General features: G+C 42.0%; 1 protein-coding gene across 6 annotated transcripts in view; it reads right to left on the bottom strand.

The window, feature by feature from the left end:
* Positions 1-482: 482 nt before the first annotated feature.
* Positions 483-20,792, bottom strand: part of CRACDL (CRACD like) — a 63,040-nt gene continuing 42,730 nt past the window's right edge. For 4 of the 6 annotated variants that reach the window (XM_077173430.1, XM_077173429.1, XM_054627690.2 and 1 more), the window contains 6 exons: positions 20,258-20,326; positions 16,834-17,061; positions 13,582-15,139; positions 3,656-3,855; positions 1,889-2,021; positions 483-1,016 (listed from right to left, as the gene is read on the bottom strand). In XM_077173430.1, the coding sequence (XP_077029545.1) occupies positions 871-1,016; positions 1,889-2,021; positions 3,656-3,855; positions 13,582-15,139; positions 16,834-17,061; positions 20,258-20,326 (2,334 nt within the window). In that variant the 3' untranslated portion in view covers positions 483-870. The remainder of the gene's footprint in view (positions 1,017-1,888; positions 2,022-3,655; positions 3,856-13,581; positions 15,140-16,833; positions 17,062-20,257; positions 20,327-20,792) is intronic. The other 2 variants (XM_077173428.1, XM_077173431.1) reach the window with 2 other exon arrangements.

Here is a 20,792-nt window from a genome sequence, read left to right as displayed (position 1 = left end):
TCCCCAGCATTTCAGTTTGAACTTTAGCTCCAGTATTTTCAGTTCTTAATTTTTAATTAAATTCATATTGACCATTGTTACTAATATCATCCTCCTGACTGGGCATGAGCTTCCACAGGAAGGAAAGCCAGTTGCAGCCAGATGAACCCAGGTAGGAAAGTAACTGTGAATATATTGATGAGTTTCCAACTGCAGTTCCATTTCCTTACTGTTTGCCTGCTTGAAAACACTGTGCAACCCAGGCTACTCACAGAAAGAAATGAGAATTTTTTTCATGGTCACACATAAATGTGCATATTTGTGCCTCCCAAAATGCAACCTAACCCCAGAAACTGTACCAGTGGCTTAGCTAGGCAAACCTGAAGTTTAAGCAACACATTTTAATGGAGTACTCACTAGCAGCTATTCAGGAGTATCTCCGTGGGCCTAACAGCTTTGGTAGAAAGTGTGTCCCATGATTCCAGTGAAACACATCAGGAGAATCAGGATGTAAGTGCACAATTTATAACTGTAAACAGAGAAAACCGTAACAAATAGAAATTTCCAGCAACAACAAAGTTCAGCAAAGTTTAGCAAAGATTCTGTTTGGATACAAACATCAGTAAAAGCAGAAAATGCAAGAAATACATAAGGCAAAAGTTTTATTTTCCGAAGTGTAAGTACGTCCTTAGCATAATTTAAGTAATCCATTGCCATTGCAATTCTGATTGCTACAAAATCAAAGGTAAACTTTTGGACTGCACCTATTGCACACTTTCTCCACAGCTGCATAATAAAACCCTTCTGTATCAAGAGATTCTTCACTGTGATTTGCTGGTCTGTAGGAGTTCAGTCAAGTAGTTCTGAAAGATGCTCCTTGTTTGCACGGTTCTATTTTATAATCTGCGGCATACCACTCCAAGCTTGAGACTTCTTTTTGGCCAGCTCCATCCAGGATGGCTGATTGGGAGCAGCATTACTGGCTTTCTTCAAGTGGCTTATTTCCTCTTTATCCACCAGTGCAGGTGATGGAGCTACTGGGAATAAAGCACATGGACATTTTACACTTACCTGCTGTGCAACTAAGCACTCTCTTTTATTAAATACTTCCCATGCCTTGCCCTGTGGTAGAAAATCTTTACATTTCACATGGAAGCTTCTTGTGCAATAAGTTATTGAGAAAATTACCATTCTGTGCTCTAAATAATACAATGTTTTTCTCATCACTATTATATTTTGATCTCTAAATTTTCCAAAACTCAGCATGATGACCTGGATTCCTTGTTGTGCCCTATGTTAACACCCAGGCCAAAGAAGAGAGTCTTTTCATTAGCTAAAGTATTCACATGTGAATTCCTCCTATACTCAGCCCCCAATTCAAAGGAATTTTATTACTTCAAAACTTCTGCCCTTCTTTCAAATTTGAATTTACCAAAGAGATTTACAACAAACTCATTGTGGGAGGACTGATGGCCAGACAGTTTTTGATTGCACCATTCCTCAGCTTGCTGAGGAAGCCACATTTAAATTGAGTGCTATTGTAAATATTTTTGTTTACATTTTACACTGGGATAGTGCATTTGGGCTTCTGTCCTGTGAAAGGGCCTGGAGTTCTTGATTCACATTTCTTTCAACACAAGTTTTTGGCTACCCCTTTTTACTCTTTTGCTTGTAGTCAAACTGGTCAGAAGAATATAAATAAGTAAAACCTCAAATAAAATAATAAATAAATAAACCACCAAATAAAATCCCAGACATGAGTGCTGAGAAAACTCTTTGTCCTGGCTGATGCCAGGCCGAGGAAGAGATTAGGATCTAGCCCCTACTCCTTTTGCAGCACACTCAAGCAGGATTTCTTCTGACAAGGGGGAGAGGTAACAGCCTACATTTTAAGAATTTTGTTTCTTACCAGGGACACAATGTGACAATGAATTGGTTCTCAGCAGGGACTTTGTTTCAGACTTTGTGTCTTTCCTCTGCTCTTCAGAAGTGGTTTTAGGTGCCAAGTGTGAAGGTTTACTCCATTGTTGTTTCACTGGCCCCTAGGCACAGAGAGGGATAAAATCCAAGTAATTCAAGGAGAATGAGTTCAGTTTGGAAGAACACAAGCAAAGCAGTGGATGGGGAGCCTGCCACAGTTCAGCAGACATTGATCCCACTCCTCTCCCTTGAGCAGACACCTGTTCAGAAAGTTACAGTGTTTTCATGTAATATCCATGGAACTCAATTTTACTAATTGAAACTATCCCTCAGTATCTCTTACCCATAATGGTGTGAGTAGATAATTATAGTCTTCACCGCAAAATGTATTCCAAGTCCTTTGCACATCTCTACAAGCATACACAGGATTTGGAAACAGCCTCATTCTCTCATGTTCTCCTTCCATCTCCCAAATTTTGAGGGCTATGGCACTGTATTTTTGGACAGTTGGTGGTAAATGGATTTTTTGTAAAAAAGAAGTCAAACATATCCTCCAACAGATTTTCTTGCCAGTATCAAAAACTACCCTGAAGTGATAGTGCCTGGTGCCATGTGGGAGAAAGAGAAAGTGGGAGTAGTACAGTGGCACCAAGCCTCACATGCTGCAGTCAGAAGCATCTTGGCATGTTTCTCTGCTAGCTGCTACAGGGAAATAAAATGCATGGCATGAATTTCAAGGATCATTGCCAGCTAAAATCTGGAGTTTCCTGTTCTGACATAGAAACTGTATTTTGGGATTGTGTTGGGCATTACTGCAGTTCAGAAGTTGGCCTACACATCTTATTAGGTATGATTTCTTGTTAATCTAACCACTGCTATTTTTCATCACCTAGAAACCATCTCTTATTCCAGGATATAATACACCTATCTGGGGTGCTAGCAGTCCCACCTGAAGCAAGAAAGTAGGTCATTTGCACTGGATATGCCATACTGGAGTAGGACACACATGCTCCTGCATCAGAGCAGGGTTTTTATTTGTGCAGGATGCAAAACAGGCAGCAGGTGAGTGTTCTGGATCCATGCCAAGCACTTCCACTGGCACAGCTGTGTCATCTGGGAAGATCATTGGCTACAGGAATCATCCTGTTTTCTATGGGATCTCTGAAGAGGCAGTGTCAGCCCAGATTCCATGGCACCACATGGGTCTCTGAATTATCCATATACAGGGAACCAGAATTTATATATTGGCAATCTCTGAAAATGCAAAAGTTATTTTTATCCTATTTCACTTCTCAGAGCTCTAAAAATTGTTACCTAGGAGCTTCTGGGACCAAGCTGCTCATTCAGAGTTAACTCAGTCAGGAGGTATAAGAGGTTCAATGAAAGGCTGTGCTTAGAAGGGTAGTTAAAAGAGAACACATTTCCTCTGCATTGAGGAGGATCAAAGACTACAATTTAGCACTTCCTTTTGGATAATTTCAGCATGCAATACATGTGTTAGATCTGGTAGGTATGCCAAGAAATTTTACACACTTCACATAGCTCCAGGATTTTGATTTCTTGGAGACACAAAATTACATATCTGAACAATCAGAAAACTTTGAATCTGTAACCCATTTATGAGAACAGTGTCTTTTTCAGTTACAGTTACAGTCATTGAGTATCTGTAATTATTATGGCATAGTAACATAGCAGCAGATCCAAAGAATACTACAGGAGGTGATACAAAAGCATCACAAATTTGTACTGCAAGTACCTCTGTTTGTTCCTTTCCTTTATTCTGTTTCTCTGTATTTGACTCATTATCTGGAGCCATGAGCTTTTCTCTGTTGAGTTCCTTCTCCTGATGCATGCCCCTCTGCTTTTGCCTTGCAATGGAAATCCAGGCTGGCTCTGTAGGAGTGTCAGGATCTTTTCCAGAGTCTCCTGAAGCCATGGGGGAAGACACGCTTTTCTCTGTTGACAGATTATTTATACACATGGTTAGAGGAAAAAGAGTTGTAATCAGCTCCAGCTCATACTTTCTCAATGTACTGATTGGTCCCAGAATATGAAACCAGCCTGGATAAACAGGAGTTCTGTTTAGTTTGGTCCCCAGAGAGCAATTTTCCTGTGCTCACAGGTTTAAGTTATCATTCCACTGGTGAGAAACGCTTTGCATCTTTGCTCAGCTGGAGTGGCAGTGTCACTGCCCTCAAGTGAGGGAGATGCAGAAACATGAATGAAACTTCTCTAATCTACCCTTTCCCAAGGTCTGCCCCTTCTGCTCCCTCTCCCACAGTACCTTTGAGACAAGCAGCAGACCATGCAAAGGTGGACACAGAGGGACTGCGGTGTTTCAAAGGCAAACTTCTCCCCACTGTGGCTGCTCTCAGCTCCCACTCTTCTGATGCCCCTGCAGCAGCACCCCATGCCTGAGTCTGCTTCCTGCCTGCCTTCCCTCCACCCCTTTAGGAGCAGTTTCCCCACATGCAGCAGCACCCCATGCCTTAGTTGTTTCCTGCCTCCCACCCCTTTATGACCAGCCCCCTCTCCAGCTCCGTGGAGCTTGCAGGTGCAGATTCAGTCATGGGTGCCTGTGCACAGCAGTCTGTAGTGACTGAGCACACAGAAGCACTGCTAAAACCACAGAGGGACTTTCTGGTCTTTTGATGTAAGGTCTACATTGACTTATCCCTGCTGATGCTGACCATGGTCATCATCTTCTGGTGCTCTACCAGAAATGAGACTTGAGTAACACAAAAAGAAAAAAGACAATTTCTGGAGAAGAAAGTCAAAACTATTATCCTGCTGACCTCACAACTGCTACCCAAGGACGTGCAGAATCCAGGGTAATGGGAAAGAGAAATACCCTGTATTCAAATATTCTGAGAAAGGAAATCCTGTCTAGCCACTGAACAGAACTTGGTCAGGAGAAGAGCCTCAGCAGCTCCATTGGCTCCATCCCCCTGGTTCTCCATTTTTTGACTCACACTGAACACAAAACTGAGTTTGCCAAAGAATGGTAGAGCTTCTGTGTAGTTTAAATGAGGAACAAGAATAACAACCTCAGACCCAAGATGGCTGATTTCACCTTTCCCAGCCAGTTCTGGTCACTGATGTATCAAAATTTACAGAAGGCTCTTGCAGAGCAGAAGTTAAGTTTCTGATCCTCAAATGATGTGTGGTCTTGCTCTTTGGAAAAGTTTATTACTTGTCAGCATCCTGTTCAGGGGCCTGGGAGGAGACAGACCCAGACAGAAAGGATTACTACCCTAGGGTCCCTTGGGGGCTCAGCTGCTCTGCTGACAGTAGAGCCAGCCACGGGACCCTGTGGAGCTCTCAGACACATTTCTGGAGCACTATGGTCCAGTTTGGTGGAATTTGGCCCTGATCAGGAAAGCAGGCAAATGTCTCTGAAGGCACATTTGAGATGCCTTGTGAAGGCATGGTAGATAAAAGGGATGATGCACTCCCAAGAGCTGGAGTCTGCCAACACAGGCGTATTATGAAAGCCCACAAACTTGCTTTGCTCAGGGATTTTCTCAAGTCATTTTTATACCTCACCAGAGAGAGAGTAGTTATTTGAACAAGAAAACATTGTAAAGCCTATATCAGCTAAAAAATGAAAAAGAGGAAAAACCCATGCTTTAATGTCAAAGCAAGATGTTTTGCCAGCTGATGCCTGCATTTCCCTTCACATTCATCTCATGCAATCTTGCAGGAAAACCTCTGGAAGAAACAACTCAGAAGTCCAGCTGTGCAAATGCAGCACAGATAAAACAGGGTCCCTGAACACTGAAGGAGCTTCTCTCCCTCTTGCACAGCATGTTAGTCTAATTCTCTGCATCCCACCTAACCCCCATCTTTGCATGACAGCAGCTCTTCCTCCCATAATCCCATAATCTTTTTCCAATCTTTTTTTTTTTTCCCCAATCAGCCTTCTACTGGCTCTCCTTGCTTCATTTTTATCTTCTTTTATAGGATGCTAAAGAATAAGGCTGGAGGAGATCTCAATATGTCATGTATCCTTCATACATATCCTTCAACTGCAAGGCAAGACCAGCTGAAAGATCAGTTTCATAGAAACTGTTTCCTCACAAATATGTATCTAACTGTCCTGAAACAGGACAGGTCTCAGAGTCTCAGAGTCTCCCTAAGCAACCTATCCTATGGCACAGCTCTTTTTTTCTACTTTTTTTTTCTTTTTTTGCCTGTTGGGTGAGTTAAATCTTCCTTGCTCTTATTTAAATCTGTAACTACTTCTCCTACACACTATGGACACGAGCAGATTACTCATAGTCTCCTTGCAACAGCCTGTTATGCATTTGAAGACTTAGATCACATTTTCCCTACTTTTTAAACTTTTCTGATTAATCTAATTCTCTAGATCACTCTTTCATTTGTAGGAATTGTCCTAGTTTGGTCAAATCTCCTTCAAATATGATGGACAGAAGTGGCACTTGAGATGAAACAGTGTTAGCATCAGCTGACATGGAAGGACTACACCACTTCACCTGGAATGGTTTTCTGTACATGTCAGTCAGTGCCCCTTAACTCCCACAGCTCTCCAAGATAACCACTAGCAAGTCAAAGTCTGCTAGCCATCTTCTCTCAGTGTCTTAGGACAAACCTCGCTGGGATCTTAAGTACAGCCACACAGTTGAAATGACATGATGTCTGCTAATGCATCTGCCATCACATTCCCTCCTTTGCTTGCAGCCATGCCCTTAAGCCCATCTGCAGCTGTCTGCAGCTTTTCAGGTGGTGGGCACTTTGGGCAGGGCTTATTAGTGCATTGCCCAGTAAATGCAGGTGCTGTGCTTCCTCAGCTCCCAAAGTATTCCTGCAGCACATGGATGAGCCACAGCTAAGATGATGTCCCATGCTCCTCAGAGCTGAGGAGCAGCTCTCTGGCTGTACAGCTGCAGACACACCACCACATGCAACCTCTTCCACTACCTCTTTGGCTTCCTTTACCATCTGTAATGTCTTGGTGCTCAAAAACTCCAATGTCTTTATGCTGAAGGTCCTTTTCAAGCCAACCACACTTTTTGATGAGACTGGGAACCTGGCTTCTGCCTTGATGCTGCTAGTGATGTACATCTTAGCTGTTGTGACTCCAAATTCCCTTTTGTGTTTTGTCCCATTTTCCCTGTCACACCACAGGAGCTTTATGAAAACATCAAGGTTGTTCCTTCTCTGCTTCCACCACACAATCCACACTGACAAAATGAATGCTATGCCCAGGCTCTATTTACTGCACTACATGTAATGGTCTTATTGCTACCTGTGCTTCCATTTCTCTGTCATCCTCATGAGCTTAGGATTCATCCTGCTGTTATTTCACTGTGCATTGCCTGAGATAACAGGTTCCCAGTTCCCTGGGTTCCCAGTCCTGCAGTGATATGTCTGGAGGCTGCTAATATAACAACGTTTTTCATAAGGCAGACGCTCTAATGAAGGCATCAAGCACCCTTACTCTTCAGGCAGTTCTCCCTGATGAGATGCCAGGCATCCTAGTCATGCCAATTAGAAGGCAGCCAAATTAGAGCCAGGTATCATTCCATAGGAGATAGTATCCAAATGTCCCTTTGATAGTAGAGAACAAAAGCTCTTTGTCATAATCTTGAAGATTTTATATATATATATATGTATGGACCAACTTAGGACAGCAGAGTAGTATCACCTACAGAGGATCAAGAGCTGATCTGCTGCTGGGAGAGGCTTTCTTGTACCTTTAAGCAATTACATTCTACCCTTGTTCATTTGAGAGTCTTTGCTGCAGAAAGCCAGACAGGCAGACAAGGCAGGGGAAGTGTCTTATCTCCAGAAAAAAACCCATCAGATGCAACCCACGCAGGATTTTCTACCTCATCCGTCAGCCAGAATTACTGTAAGAGGTAGAAGAGCATATTCACTATTTATTATCTATCCCATTGCCCAGAGGTCCTTTACATCCTCCCACCTCAAATTAGATAAGGTTTCTTGGCAGTATATATGCACCATTGTTCCAGCCAGAAGGATGAAAGGTGGTGAAGTAATTCAGGAGATAGTGTGGTGAAGAGAGCTGGCAGTTTCAGGTGACCTGAGACTGTCCTGTGCAGCTCTTGGTACCCTAAGGGACACAAAGAAGCAAAAAGCTTTCTCAGGAAGTGACTGTTCTCAAGGGAAGAGCTGCTCACACATCTTTCTGGGTTCATGACTGTATGATTACCTTGAATAAGCTCTGTCTTATCTAGTCATGGGATAGTCCATGTGCTTTTATGGTTCACCCCGTGGCAAGGCACAGCATTTAAGGAACTGGGTAGCCAGAGTGGAACCAAAAGTACTCAAAAGGACGATTTTAACTCCTGCTTCTGCTGCATGTCACATGCACAATAACTGACACAGAAACTCCCAGCTGGTAAATGCCACTCTTAGGGAGATAACAAAGTACAAAATGCAAGCAGTGGTGTGTTCCATCCAAAGCTGAGTCAGTTTTGACAGATCACAGCCTCCACAAATGCCCTGTGTTTCATTTCTTTGTTGAAGCAGGGCTGAGCCTCTTCTTTCTGTGTTGCACTTGAGAGATTTTCAGAACAAAACTAAAATCTAAATAATGTTCTTCATTTCATATTACAACATGTTGTTTTAAACAATGTGCTATTCAACTCATTCCTTAATAACTTCATAAGCTAATAAAGGATATTGCTGGCAGCAATTTGTCTCTCATTCATTCACAGCTTTAACCTTGTGATTGCATCTTTCTCTGGTTTCCTTGGAGCTGGCTTGGCCTCAGGCTTTTTTGAAAGAGAGGAGCCCCTTTTTCCCCTTGGGATAAGCCACCAACAATGGAAAGATACCAGGTCGGAACTTGTCAAGCCAGTCTGTGCATAATGTCACCATGTATTAAAGCCAGCAATTACTGTAAGCTGAGATCTTCTGCTGCCTCTTGGGACCACACCCAGAGGCTGCTGAAGCCTTCCCTTCATGTCCTCCCCACAGCCAACAAACACACATGGGACAGTCACAAGGTCAGCTGTTCTTGCTGCATTCTTCACCACTTCCACAGCTTCCAGACCAACCACTGAGGACAGCTCTGAAGCCAAGTCAACCATAGCCACCTTCTGAATTCCCTCCTGCAGATCAGAATCCCCTGAGCTCTCCTCCACTGAGTCTGAAAGCATCAGGGCTGGCTGCCTCAGTGGTCCTCTAGAGGGGGGAAACTCCCCTTCTGCAACCCCATTTAATATAGGTATCTGTTTCTCTTGGTATCTAACTAAAACTTCCTTTTTTTCCTCACACTAAGGCTCTGATCTTACAGATGAAATGTCTTCTGCCTAAATATTGTGGAAATAAATGTGTACACTTCTCACTTTGGATATTATCCTGTAATGTGTGTCAGACTGGTTGTATGAACAATAAGATGAAGATAATACATTAATGTACAAAAGGATCTATGATTGACTTGTTATTGTGCATGGGTTTATACACACACGCAGGAAGTGAAAGAAAAACACATACCTACTTCTGTCTATTGACAGACAGATATACTTCATGTATTCAAATGTATCTCCCTGTGTGTGCTGCTTATATGGATAAATACAGCAAAGACATATTTAACCATTACCCTGAGATTTAGGGATTAACTTTGTCTTTTTTAGAGATGGCCCCAGATTTCTTTAAATCTGAGACCTGCTTTCTTTACATCTAAAAGCCTCTGCGCACACAAATTGTAGAAGAGGTCCTTTATGACATATAATTCTTATACTTGGAAAAGAACATCTTATGCCTGCAAGGACTGCAAAGTGGTTTTCCTTGCCCTACATGTGTGCAGGTGAAAGGTCAGAGCCAGAATTTAGAGTCTTTTGAAAGTCAAACCACTAACAGCAAGTGAAGCTAGCTTGTGGGTTCCCTGAGTGTTTTAAAAGCAAACATACTCAAAACTAATCTAAACAACTCTACACAGGGAGATAACACCCTCTGTATGTAAGTGTCATTGTTTTATAACACTGCTTATGCATGCATATTTAATTCCACACTGTTGTATCTTTGCTCATTTATAAAACTCCAGTTATTTTAAGAAGGGCTTTACAAATGCATATAGTATTTAGAATATCCTGGCCTACATATTTCCTTTTATTTATTAAAATACTACATGCATTCATGTCAGTATTTACACCCAATTCCTTAATTTCTGACAAAGCTATTCTAAAGATTTGGTTAAGTATTTTTGACATTTCTTTCTTCCCTAAGCTGCTCTGAGAGGTATTTGACTTTTGATTGGATCTATACCACCGATGCCAGAAGAGTCTTTTTTACACAAGAAACTGCTGTTTGCATCAAAGTCTATTTCACTGCTGGAAAACAGCCATGTTGCAAAATAGCCTGACACAACAGAGAAAGCAACTCCTTTTGGGGGAAAAAAACCAGACAGCTTGTTTTTCAGCTGTAGCCTGGACAGCATTAAAGCAATGTCTTTTTGATGTAGAGAAAAACACTTCTCTTGTCATTCCAGAGCCTCTATTTTCCAGGCAATGCACACCAATTTCATTCACCATAACATCCATCGTTCTTCCCTGAGCTCTTTTGCTCTTTTCAGAGGATGTCTGCCCACTACAGCTCCTCAGTTGCTGATTTTTGTTTATCCTAATATGCAGATTCAGACAAGTATTGCATATGGTTTCACTGTTGTAATAACCTGTTAACATATGGTAATTGTTTCTGCCCTTTACAGGATTTATAGCAAAGTGTATCAACTCCAAACAACACAGCTTAACCTTTTAAATCTTGCAAGGACTTGTGCCTTTAGCTCCAGAAACTTAAAAATGACTCCTCCTGGGGTGACTAATTTCACACAGACATTAAAGGGCTTCCTTGCAGCCTGAGAGAGGTAAAGCAATCCCTCATAAGTTCCCCAGAAAGCCCTGGGGAGCAGGAGTGCTGCTTTCACCTGGTGTGGTAGGCCAGCATCCCATGAGCTCTCCTGTTTCTATGGTACCAAAAGTGCTGAAAAGCTAAAATGTGAACAGAATGAACCACAGTGCTCCTGCTGACCTCAATGACACAGCAAAATAACTTTTTTGAAATGAGTGTGCATGAGAAGGGAACTGCATCCCCTTGTATCACCATTTCACAGTTTGTCTTGTTCAGTGCACAGATTTCCTAACATGCAGGGGAAACTCCCTGACAGCTTAAATAAACAGCATCTCCTGATGGTGACCACAGCTCTTTGAAAAGGCTGATGAACTCAAGGGCTAGGAGAGGGCTGAGTGGCTGTAAAGTAAAAAAAAGTGAGTGTCCAAGCAGATCCAGAGGCCAGAGATGCCTGATAAGACACATGTGATCCATGAGGGGCTGTGTTGATTGTGTTTGTCAGATTTTTCCTGTTTGCAGTTGCAAAGACATGGTCCTGACTCACTGAGCTGAGGGAAACTTTTCAAAGAGCTTAAAATTATGTTTGGGTTGGGCTATTTCCCTGCCAAGGCCTCATTGCATCCCATGACTCTCCTATGCCTCACAGAGGGACGTAATTTTGGGGGTCACTGTGCAACCTTTCCCAAATAACTTTTGCCTGGTGTGGTTCCAGGGCACTCAGAGGTGGTCGGCACACCTCATTCACCCATGACTTCAGGTGGCCAGGTCAGGCTGATGTGGCAACAGCACAGGGAGATGCTTGGTCAGGTGTCTAAAGAAGGCAGTAGATAAGGAAGAAAACTAATTGCCATCACAGACCAATCTGAACCATCATTTTAAACAACCTCAGACCATACAGATTTGGTGTAATGCTCTCAGGGAGAGGGGAACACAGCAGGACTTCTTAACCCCGTTTCAAACTCCAGGTGCATGCATCTCTATCAGGGAGACCAAGGCACAACTCCCACCCACAGATCCTGTTTTGCGGAGGGCAGTTCTGTATCTCAGGGCAGAGGCTCCTTCATCCTAGGGCTGAGGAGCCACAGGAGAAGCCTGGAGGAGAAATGTGCTCCCTGGCTTCATTTCTTCTCCTTCTTCCTTCTCCAGCACTCATTGTCTTTCACTGCAGGAGGACATTCCAGTCCACCTTCAGGCACTCTGGGACTCAGCAAGAGGGATGTGATAAAGGGCTGTGAGAGGGAGCACTGGTACTCCTACTGCTCTCCTCCATACCCTGCCAGAACAACCCTGCTATGCTAGGTCTTCTCCTCTCTTGTCCCAGTATGAGCCTCCCCAAAATCTCACTCCATCAGAGACATGGGCATCACTACAAATAATCAACTGCTCAGGGCAGCACAGAGGGGAAAATGCCTTTAAAGGGAATGTTGGAATTATATACATACATACATACATACATACATACATACATACATACATACATATATATATATCCTGCCTTGTCTGCAGGGTGTGGGGAGGTTCTGGCTGGATCCAGATCCAAATCCAGCTGGATGTGGGGACCTCATCCAGCTGTGGATCTTAATAATCTCCTCCTTTATGATGGGTAGGAGAGCAGGAAACTGTGAGCATAGCCAAAGTCCTGCAAAAATGTCTGTGATGCTGCAGCAGAAGACAACTGAAATCAGGTGTCACTCAGGTAAGTTGCCTCTGGGACCAGGAAGAGACTTTTGTCACCCTAGAGGACAAGTGGCATCCTGTGCCCTGGGATCTTTTTCGGTTTTGGTGTTTGCCTACTCCAAAGCTCAGAGACAGACCCCAATCAGAGAAGAGCAACCAGATGGGGGGAAGCTCTGCAATGGCACAGAGACAGCCTATTATTTACTTGGCCAGCATCTTCTCACATTCAGAACATCAAACCCATGCCCATACAGGTCCAGAACAGGGAAGAATTTCCTTCCACATATCAGAAGACCAAAAGATTTACTTTTTCCCCCTCTCAGCTGTTCTCTGAAGAGCAGAGGTCTCCTGCTAGAACTGCTAGAGTGTGCTTCACCTAACTTCTTTATTGTCATTGCAAAGACCCCAGACAGTGGTGCCACTTCCAGTCTTTTCTGTTCTCTGCCTGCAGTCCACAGTGTATAATTAGTCTCCAGAGGTCTGATCTTTTTTTTAAATCTCTAACCCAATTATATAATACAGACAACAGGGTAAAATATAACAATCTGCAGTAGATATGATCTTAGGTTCTCTCCTGCCTTTGAACTCCAGGAAGCTGCAGGGTTGTTAATTTTGGTTTTAAACACGGAATGAGTAATGATAAAGATAGATAAATGAATAAGAACCTCACAGTAGGCAATAAATAAGTGGTGTGTTTACCATGGCAGTAGTGGAGCCTCATTGCATCTCTGCCTCAATGTTATGGTGAAAAGAAGGTCTAGAGGTCTGAGTCACTTGTCTCACAAAGAGCACTACACTTAATATGTGCTCTTGGATTTTGAATTGCCATGCAGCAGCTCTAAACAGGGACACTTAGTAGCTTGCTATTCCTGTTTTCCAATATGTGCAAGTGTACTTTATTTTTTGAGTGTCACTTTGAACATCCTTTAAACAATAACCTGAAATTCAAAAATCAGAGGTAAAAATATCTTATTCTGTCTGCTGTTTCTTCCCTGCTGTCTTTTTTATAATCTTTTCAGCAAGGGAAAATAAGGGAGCAACATCACTGAAGGCAGAGCCATCAGCTTGTGCTCACCAGGCAGACACAACAGTGCTGCCTCATGCTCTCCACAGGTAAGATCATTCTTTGCAAGTGAAGGTAACTTCATAAAGCTTTGGGAGTCTTACCAGGCACTTTACAAGCAGTTGACTGTTTCTCCAGGTCTCTGTCTTCATTTCTGGATTCAGGAGAGTGAATAGCTTTGTCCTGCTTCTCCTTGCTTGCAGTAGTGTTTGGAATGGTTATGCTTTGCCACACTGGCTTTTTAGGCAATGGTGGTTTGCAACTGAGCTGCTCAGAGGACTTTGCTTTGGGTTTGATCTTCTCATTTAAAGAATCACCAGTATTTGTATTGGCTGTTTTTCTGATCTCTGCCTTATCACCTCTTAGAAAAGAAGGCAATCCCTCATTTTCTAAATTAAATTCTGCACTGTATCTTTTAATCCCTTTTGATTCTGGTGATGAGTTGTCTTCATATTTCAAGGACAGTGAGGTGGATCTAAGTTTCACTTGAAAAGGACTTTTATCTTTAAAACTTGACTGATTCTGAGATACCACTGAAGAATTGTTTGGCATTGGTACTTCATCAACAGCTGGGGAAATATAACCAGCCAAACTTTCTGTAGATTGGCCTGTGTTCTCAGAGTAGGATTCTGGCAGCAAAGTCCCCTTTTTGCTGCTACTTTTTTCCTTGTCCAGATCTGATCCCTTCTGGAAGTCATCTTGCCACTTCTCATTTCTTGAGGAGACCTTTGCTTTGGACAGGAAGAATCCAGTATTTAACGGGCTTTCCAACTCTGATCTTTCTGGGAAATACAGGCTTCTGGTGCTTGGTCTCTCCCGTGCAGAGGAAACAGAAAACTTTTTGAAGGCATTGAGTTCATTGACTGCTTTGTCAGCTTTCTTCCCCATCTGTTCCTCCTTGTTCTCCTTCTCAGAAGCAGCTGCCTCCTGTGCAGTCTTTATTTTCTCTAGAGAGCAGAAAGTAGACGATCCCATTTGCGTTGAGGAAGCAGCATGTGAAACATGCAATGAGTCTGTGGGCTGGGAAGAACCCATGAAACACTCCTTGCTGGACTCTGACAATAGAGTAAACTCTTTGTCTGTCCCTTTATTACAGGGCATTTCCACATGTACCTGATCATCCTTCTGCTTATTTTCTTCTGACCTTCCCAAGCAAACAATACTATTCTTACTAATTGAAATATTTTCTTCAGAAGGTAATTTATTTAATGGAAACACAGTAGGAAGCTCCTTATTTTCTTGATTTACAATATTGATTGACCCATCCCCAGGCAGAACCAGTGTTTCTGAGGAATCTTCTTGGTTTTTTACTCCTCTGTCTGAACTGGAATAGGAAGAAGTTGCAGAGTCTTTGCCTTCTGATGGCAATGAGGACTCAGACTCCTCACACGTAATTTCCAGTGCTGGTTGGCAGTCCTCTGGCTGATTCTCTGGTATCAGGGTTTCCTGTCCATCAGCAGGCTCGGAAGCAGGCTGAGTCCCCACTGGTCTCAGAGCAGGAGGGAGGTCCTCAGGCATTCTGGGCTTTGGCCAGAAAGCCACATCCTGTGTTGCAGCTGTGCTGCATGGCAATTCTTGATTGTTGGGTTTGAATACAGCATCGTCCTCTTCTTCTTCCTCTGGGGTACAGCTCAAATCAGTCAGAGATTCAGACTGGGTCCTCTGTAAAAAAGAAATACAGTCACCCTGTCACCATGTACAGCTTCATTTTTTCTCTTATTCATCATTACATTTACAGCTGAGATCTTAGAGAGGAAGGCAATACTTGCCTCCAGTGCTGAGCTTGCAGTTTTCTTAACCTACAGACTGAATGCTTTTTTAATTAAGCAGATCGTGGAATAATGCATTTAACCAATATGAAAGCATGTGTGACATTTCCTTCTGCAGAGCTAGTGCTTTCATGTCCTTGTAGATGGGAAGTCCATCAGAACAATGGCCATGGGACTGTCCTTGGCAATTGATTCTCCAGAGCGTACTGCCTATGTTGTGCTACTCTTGGGCAAAAAGCAACACTTGAAAGAGAAAAATCTGTCTCTGTATTTTGCTACTCCATACTAGCATTAAAAATAAAACAACCCATTCTTCCTTAAACATGACTCTGAAGAGGAAAGGGTACATAGAAGCAAGAGCAAAAGCCTAAGAAAAACCATCCTGTTATGACGCTCAATTCCAGCTGAGTATCTGCCCCATTTGGCAGTCTTGTTTCTAATCCCACTGTCATACAGCATTACAGCCTTGCTTCCTTTGTGTAAAAGTTTTCTTTTTCTTTCAAGAGTTAAACTATTTGTTAAAAGTTTATAAATTCATATTTAGTTTAAAAGTTAACAAATTCATATGTAGTTATCTGTGAAGTCTTGTGATTAAACTTGATGTGAGGACTGGCTAAATACACAGGATTATTTGAAAGCACAGTAGTGAGCTGCTGAATATGCCTTTTCATATGGTGCCTGTATTAGCTCACTGTTTCCCCATAGTTTGTTGGGTAAATATATACTTTGGATCTAGGCCCTAACACTAAGAACACAAAACCTACACTTTAAAGATATTTTAGGGTGCTTATGACTTCTCGTTCTGCAGATACAACAGCAAAAAAACCCCAGTTGCAATGCCACCTGCATCCACAATCCATATACACAAGAACATAAAAGCACAAGATATCAGTTAGCCAGAAGCAAGAAGCACAGGCAGAGTTGGGCAAGAAAATACGAAAATTTGTTTTATCAAAACATGTGCACACTCTCTGTGGGAATCCAGAAGGGCTCAGTCAGCTGGCAGTTATGGGCAGTCTGGACAAAGCAATCATATTTTAGTAACAAAGTTAGAATGGAAAAGAAGGATTGATTGCTGAATTATTGCTTTATGTGTTTTTCTGAATAACTGGCCTTCTGATTGTGCTGCTCACAGCGGTGCGCTACCAAGCTGGAAGGTCACTCACAGATTTGGGAAAATACAGAATATCAGCTAGTAATATTTTGAGACAGGGGGAATAATTCTGGTAGTAAGCATGCCAATTTAATGGTTTTACTATATTTAAAACTTTGGAAAAAACCCACAAACAATAAAGTATAAATACTATAGTAAGAGTTGAAAGCTTCAGTGATAAAAGAGAGGAAGGAAAGAAAGCAAGAAGAAAAACTAAGCTATGCCCTTCACAAAATATGACAAGGGATCAGATAAATTGTGTTTAGGATGGTTTAGAAAAAAGATGTGGTTTTTAAAAAATATTATACATTTTTTAATAGCCTTTTTAAAAATAGTATGCACTTTCATTTATCATATCTGAGTTTGAAGTAAAAAGTCCAGTAAGAACTTTCTGGGTTTTTGTCAAAAGTGATACTGTTTATTTTCACATGTACCTGAGAAAATTTTCTCATTCTACTGGATCTCTGGTTCCGGGGTTTTATTAAAAGCTTATGCTTAGCAGCAGAATTATCCAAGAAAGCAGAAAGCTCAGGTGGAGTGTCAAAATTGGCTGTAGGGGAGATGGTACTGTCAGATGTCCGAGGAGACCCAGCTTTGCTACTTCCATGCCTAAGGAACAGCTGACCGTCTGTAGAGCGAGATCTAGAAGAACCCAATGTAATCTGAAAAAAAAAAAATCCCCAAATGGGGAATCAAACAAAGAAACATAGACACAAAAATAAAAATTCTACAAATAAGTAGCCATATTTATTACCATTTTAAGTTTGCCTCTTTTTCTTTTTGACTTTTCTTTAACATACTTTGCATTTCCTAATGTTGCATGTGATGTTCTGGTTTTAGCAATTCTGCATTTTTAGCTGCTAGAATATTATGATATACTGTCCAGGGGGAAGGAGCAAATCCCATCTAACTGGAAGATCTAAAGCACACAAATACATGGCCAGCATGTTTTAGGAGACAGATTTATGAAGTGTACTCAGTTACAGAACCTAAAGGGCCATTTTCCATTCTGGGTCTGTCCTCTAGCATCTTTATCTATGCTCCTATCCACAGCTGTTTTGTGCTGAGCATCTTTAGCTTCCTATATGTCAACAGGCCCCTTCCAACTCTACAATACCCTCCCAAAGAAAAAAAAATTAAGAATTTGTGGCATTGACACTTAAGTCAGCTTGTGTTTTTACCTCATGTATTTATATCTGCATTTACTGGAAATGTAAAATTTCATTAGTAAACTATTCTGGGGAAGGAAGCAATGGATAATTCCTACTAGAGGCCAATAGCCCATCCAGAAGCAGCTCCTGAAGGCTGCAAGGGGTGTCACACTTTCACAAAGCCGGAATTCAGCTTGCCTGTGAGCTTCACCAAAAACTACCCTAGTTCCAGGGATGATGCAACAAGAACACTGGAAAATTTATTTAAAATAAACTCTAAAAAGGGTTCCTCCTTCCTCTCAGATTCAGTTTGGCAAATAGGCAAAATGGTATTTCCAAACTATCTGTCACAGCATTATCACCTCTGGCAACTCATTACAGTGCTCCCTTTGAAGGCTTGAAATTCTGGTTCACTTCTTTGGAGATTTCCTCCTTTGTCACACTTTCTTTTGTGGGCATTCTTCTTTCTTCTTCTTTCTTTTTTTCTGGAAGTGGTATTTTACTAAGGAAGTTGGATGGGAGAAGGGCAGGGCAGGTTGGTGTTCATTTTATTTTGGAAGAGAAAAAGCATCAGCAATATCTGCAAGTAGAATTCTGCAATATGCACTGCAGCCCAAAGAAACTCTGTAGTGTAGTGAGGGCCTGCTACAGCTTGCTCAATGGCCAGGGGAAAACTCCCATTGATTTTAGCAGAGGCTGGATCCACACCTTCTAATCATACTTTCTACTTAAGAAAAAGAAGGTAGCTCAGACATGCTGAATAATGGATAAAGGATGCTCTCATTAATTTTAACTCTACAGTATCTGCAGTCTAGTAGTCAGACATGACTAATGTACAACAAACGATAGGTGGCTGCATTATACATTAGTAGCTAACAGTGAATACATTGACATTTCAGCTCCATGATAAAAACACAGCACATGTTCTCTTTCAAAGCACGTCATTATTTGCCTGCCTTTCTTCTGGCTCCTGCTTTTCCTCGAGAACTTTGCATGTCTTCTCCTTGGCAGTGCTCGGTGTTGGCCATTACACCGGAAAATCCAAAGTCTGCTTTCTTGCTTAAATTTCAGCAGCCTTAGTGAATGCCAGCTCTGAGCCGGCTGCAGAAGTTGTTTGTCCCGTGAAGTTTGGCTTTGACAAAGCCTGCTGGAGAAGGAAAGAGCTGGCAGACCTCTTTCTCCAAATGTCATGTGCACATGGCTCAGTCGTCCTTCAGCTGATCGTGCTGGGTGGCACAAGGTGGGGGGCCAGGAGGAAACCCCATCCCCAAAGCCCAGACAGGAGAGTTGTGATTCCTTTCTTCACTCCAGAAAAGCTGCCAAGATACAGCAAGGTGTCACTGCTGCCCAAAACCTCAGGACTGGGTTGTGTAAAATTCCTCAGCCCTGTGAACTGGTCTCCTCTGACTTCCAGAAGCAGGGCTAATTTCTCTGAAATGTCAGGTAGTAGATCCCGTGGTTTGGGAGGAAAGCCTTTAGATGGAGCTGCATTCTGGCTGCACTCTCAAACTGGCATGGGTTGAAGAGAACTCTGAGCTAAATGACAGGGCATGTGGAAAAAGCTAAACAGCTGTGTAGTCATCACCGCGACTCAGGAGTCAGCAAGTGAGTCAGAAAGTAATGTTAATGGATCAACAGGGAGACATAAATCCTCTTTCAGCAAACACGCATCTGGACTGGGCACAATTACAGTGAGCCCATAACAACTTTCAAGAAATACTTCCTTCATGAGTTCTGTTGTTTTTATTTTAAGAATAATAATATTGCACTGCATATAAGCAGTTTTTTCAAACCGCTTCATGTGGAATCTAAGAAGTAAGGCCAGAAATCTTTGCTGAGCCCTGCTGCAGCTGGTCCTGAAATACATTTTGCATAATTACCAAGAAATGGTCAGCTCAGGACTAGTTTCTCTATTTCATTTCTGCAATTTCCTTCCACCCCTCCTCCTATTCCTAGAAAATGCTCTTCCCTTTACCCCCTGTGTTGTTTCCACCAGGACTCCAGCTGCGGGCAGCTAAAAGGGACTCTTCAGAGCTTTGCAAAACAGCCCTTTAATCAGCCAGAAGGGCTGGCTTCTGATTGAAGAAAGCCAACCATGCGCCTATACTTGAGCTCTGAAAAACACCACTTCAGCAAAATTCACAGCCAGAATCTGACTGAAGGCTGAACTCAGACTCCTGAGCAGCAATGTCAGCCACTGTCATCAGGCAAACATTTTCTGTGTCAGTGTGAGGTAACTTTGTACTTAAAGCAGGGTCTGGGCAGATTTCAGAGGATCTAGAGCTGCTCCTGTCTCTTCAATAAGCTTTCTCCCTTATCCTGTGCATGTAACTCAAGCAGCCTTTACTGCAATTTCCCATCTTTGAAAAAATGGACACTGCTTCAGTGTCTAAATCTGGTTGGTTGTGCTTGGAGACTAAATCATGTCTATAAAGTTTGCTAAAGGATACGAGCTTTTCTAGAGACATTAATTATTATCAATGGGATAATGATGGGATAACTTTGCATCAGAATTATGTTGATAAATAATCATAATTTTTTATGTTAGACAGACAGACATTAAAACAGCAAACAGACAGGCAGGCAATTACATGCATACAAAGATGTTTTTTGCAGCAGACAGGCAACAAAATAATATTTTTTAATACTTCTTTTAAAAACCACTCCAGGTAATTACTTGTCCCTTAATACATTTGGCAGAAGTTACCTGTTCTTCTTCTTCACTGCCTGTTCCAGCTAAACTCAAAGAGCTAAGGTGCTTGTGAGAGTCAGAGAACTGTGGGATGGAATGAGGAAGAGATTCAGTAAAAGATGACAAACAAGGTGGATATAATCGCAGAAATCATCTACACAAAGTGCACAAAGGTACTGACAATGTAAGTTGTTTTTCTCTACAGTCTTAAGGATTAGCAAGGACACTGCAAACATAAAGTGTAAGATGTGCAGATAAAGAATGAAATAATGTCTAACAAAACTATCATTTAAAAAAATCATATTATTTTATGGTTCTTTTTCCAATGACAACCTAAAAGAACATTAGAGAGTTCTCTTATCAACACACTCAAGGGGGAATACAGATTTTTCAGCCTTATTTTTTTTGCCTGGAAGCTCTTTGTAGTCTCTATAAAAAGCACAACATTCCCATGTGTGTACACAATCACATACTCTTCTTCCTAGTTCTGCATTTTCTGGTGTGATATTTATGTTTTAATAGGAATACAGATTCTAAGTAGCTGTTTACA

This window comes from Agelaius phoeniceus, chromosome 2 (genome assembly GCF_051311805.1).
Source record: "Agelaius phoeniceus isolate bAgePho1 chromosome 2, bAgePho1.hap1, whole genome shotgun sequence".
NCBI classification, from domain to species: domain Eukaryota; kingdom Metazoa; phylum Chordata; class Aves; order Passeriformes; family Icteridae; genus Agelaius; species Agelaius phoeniceus.
This window is presented reverse-complemented; position numbering and strand designations above follow the sequence as displayed.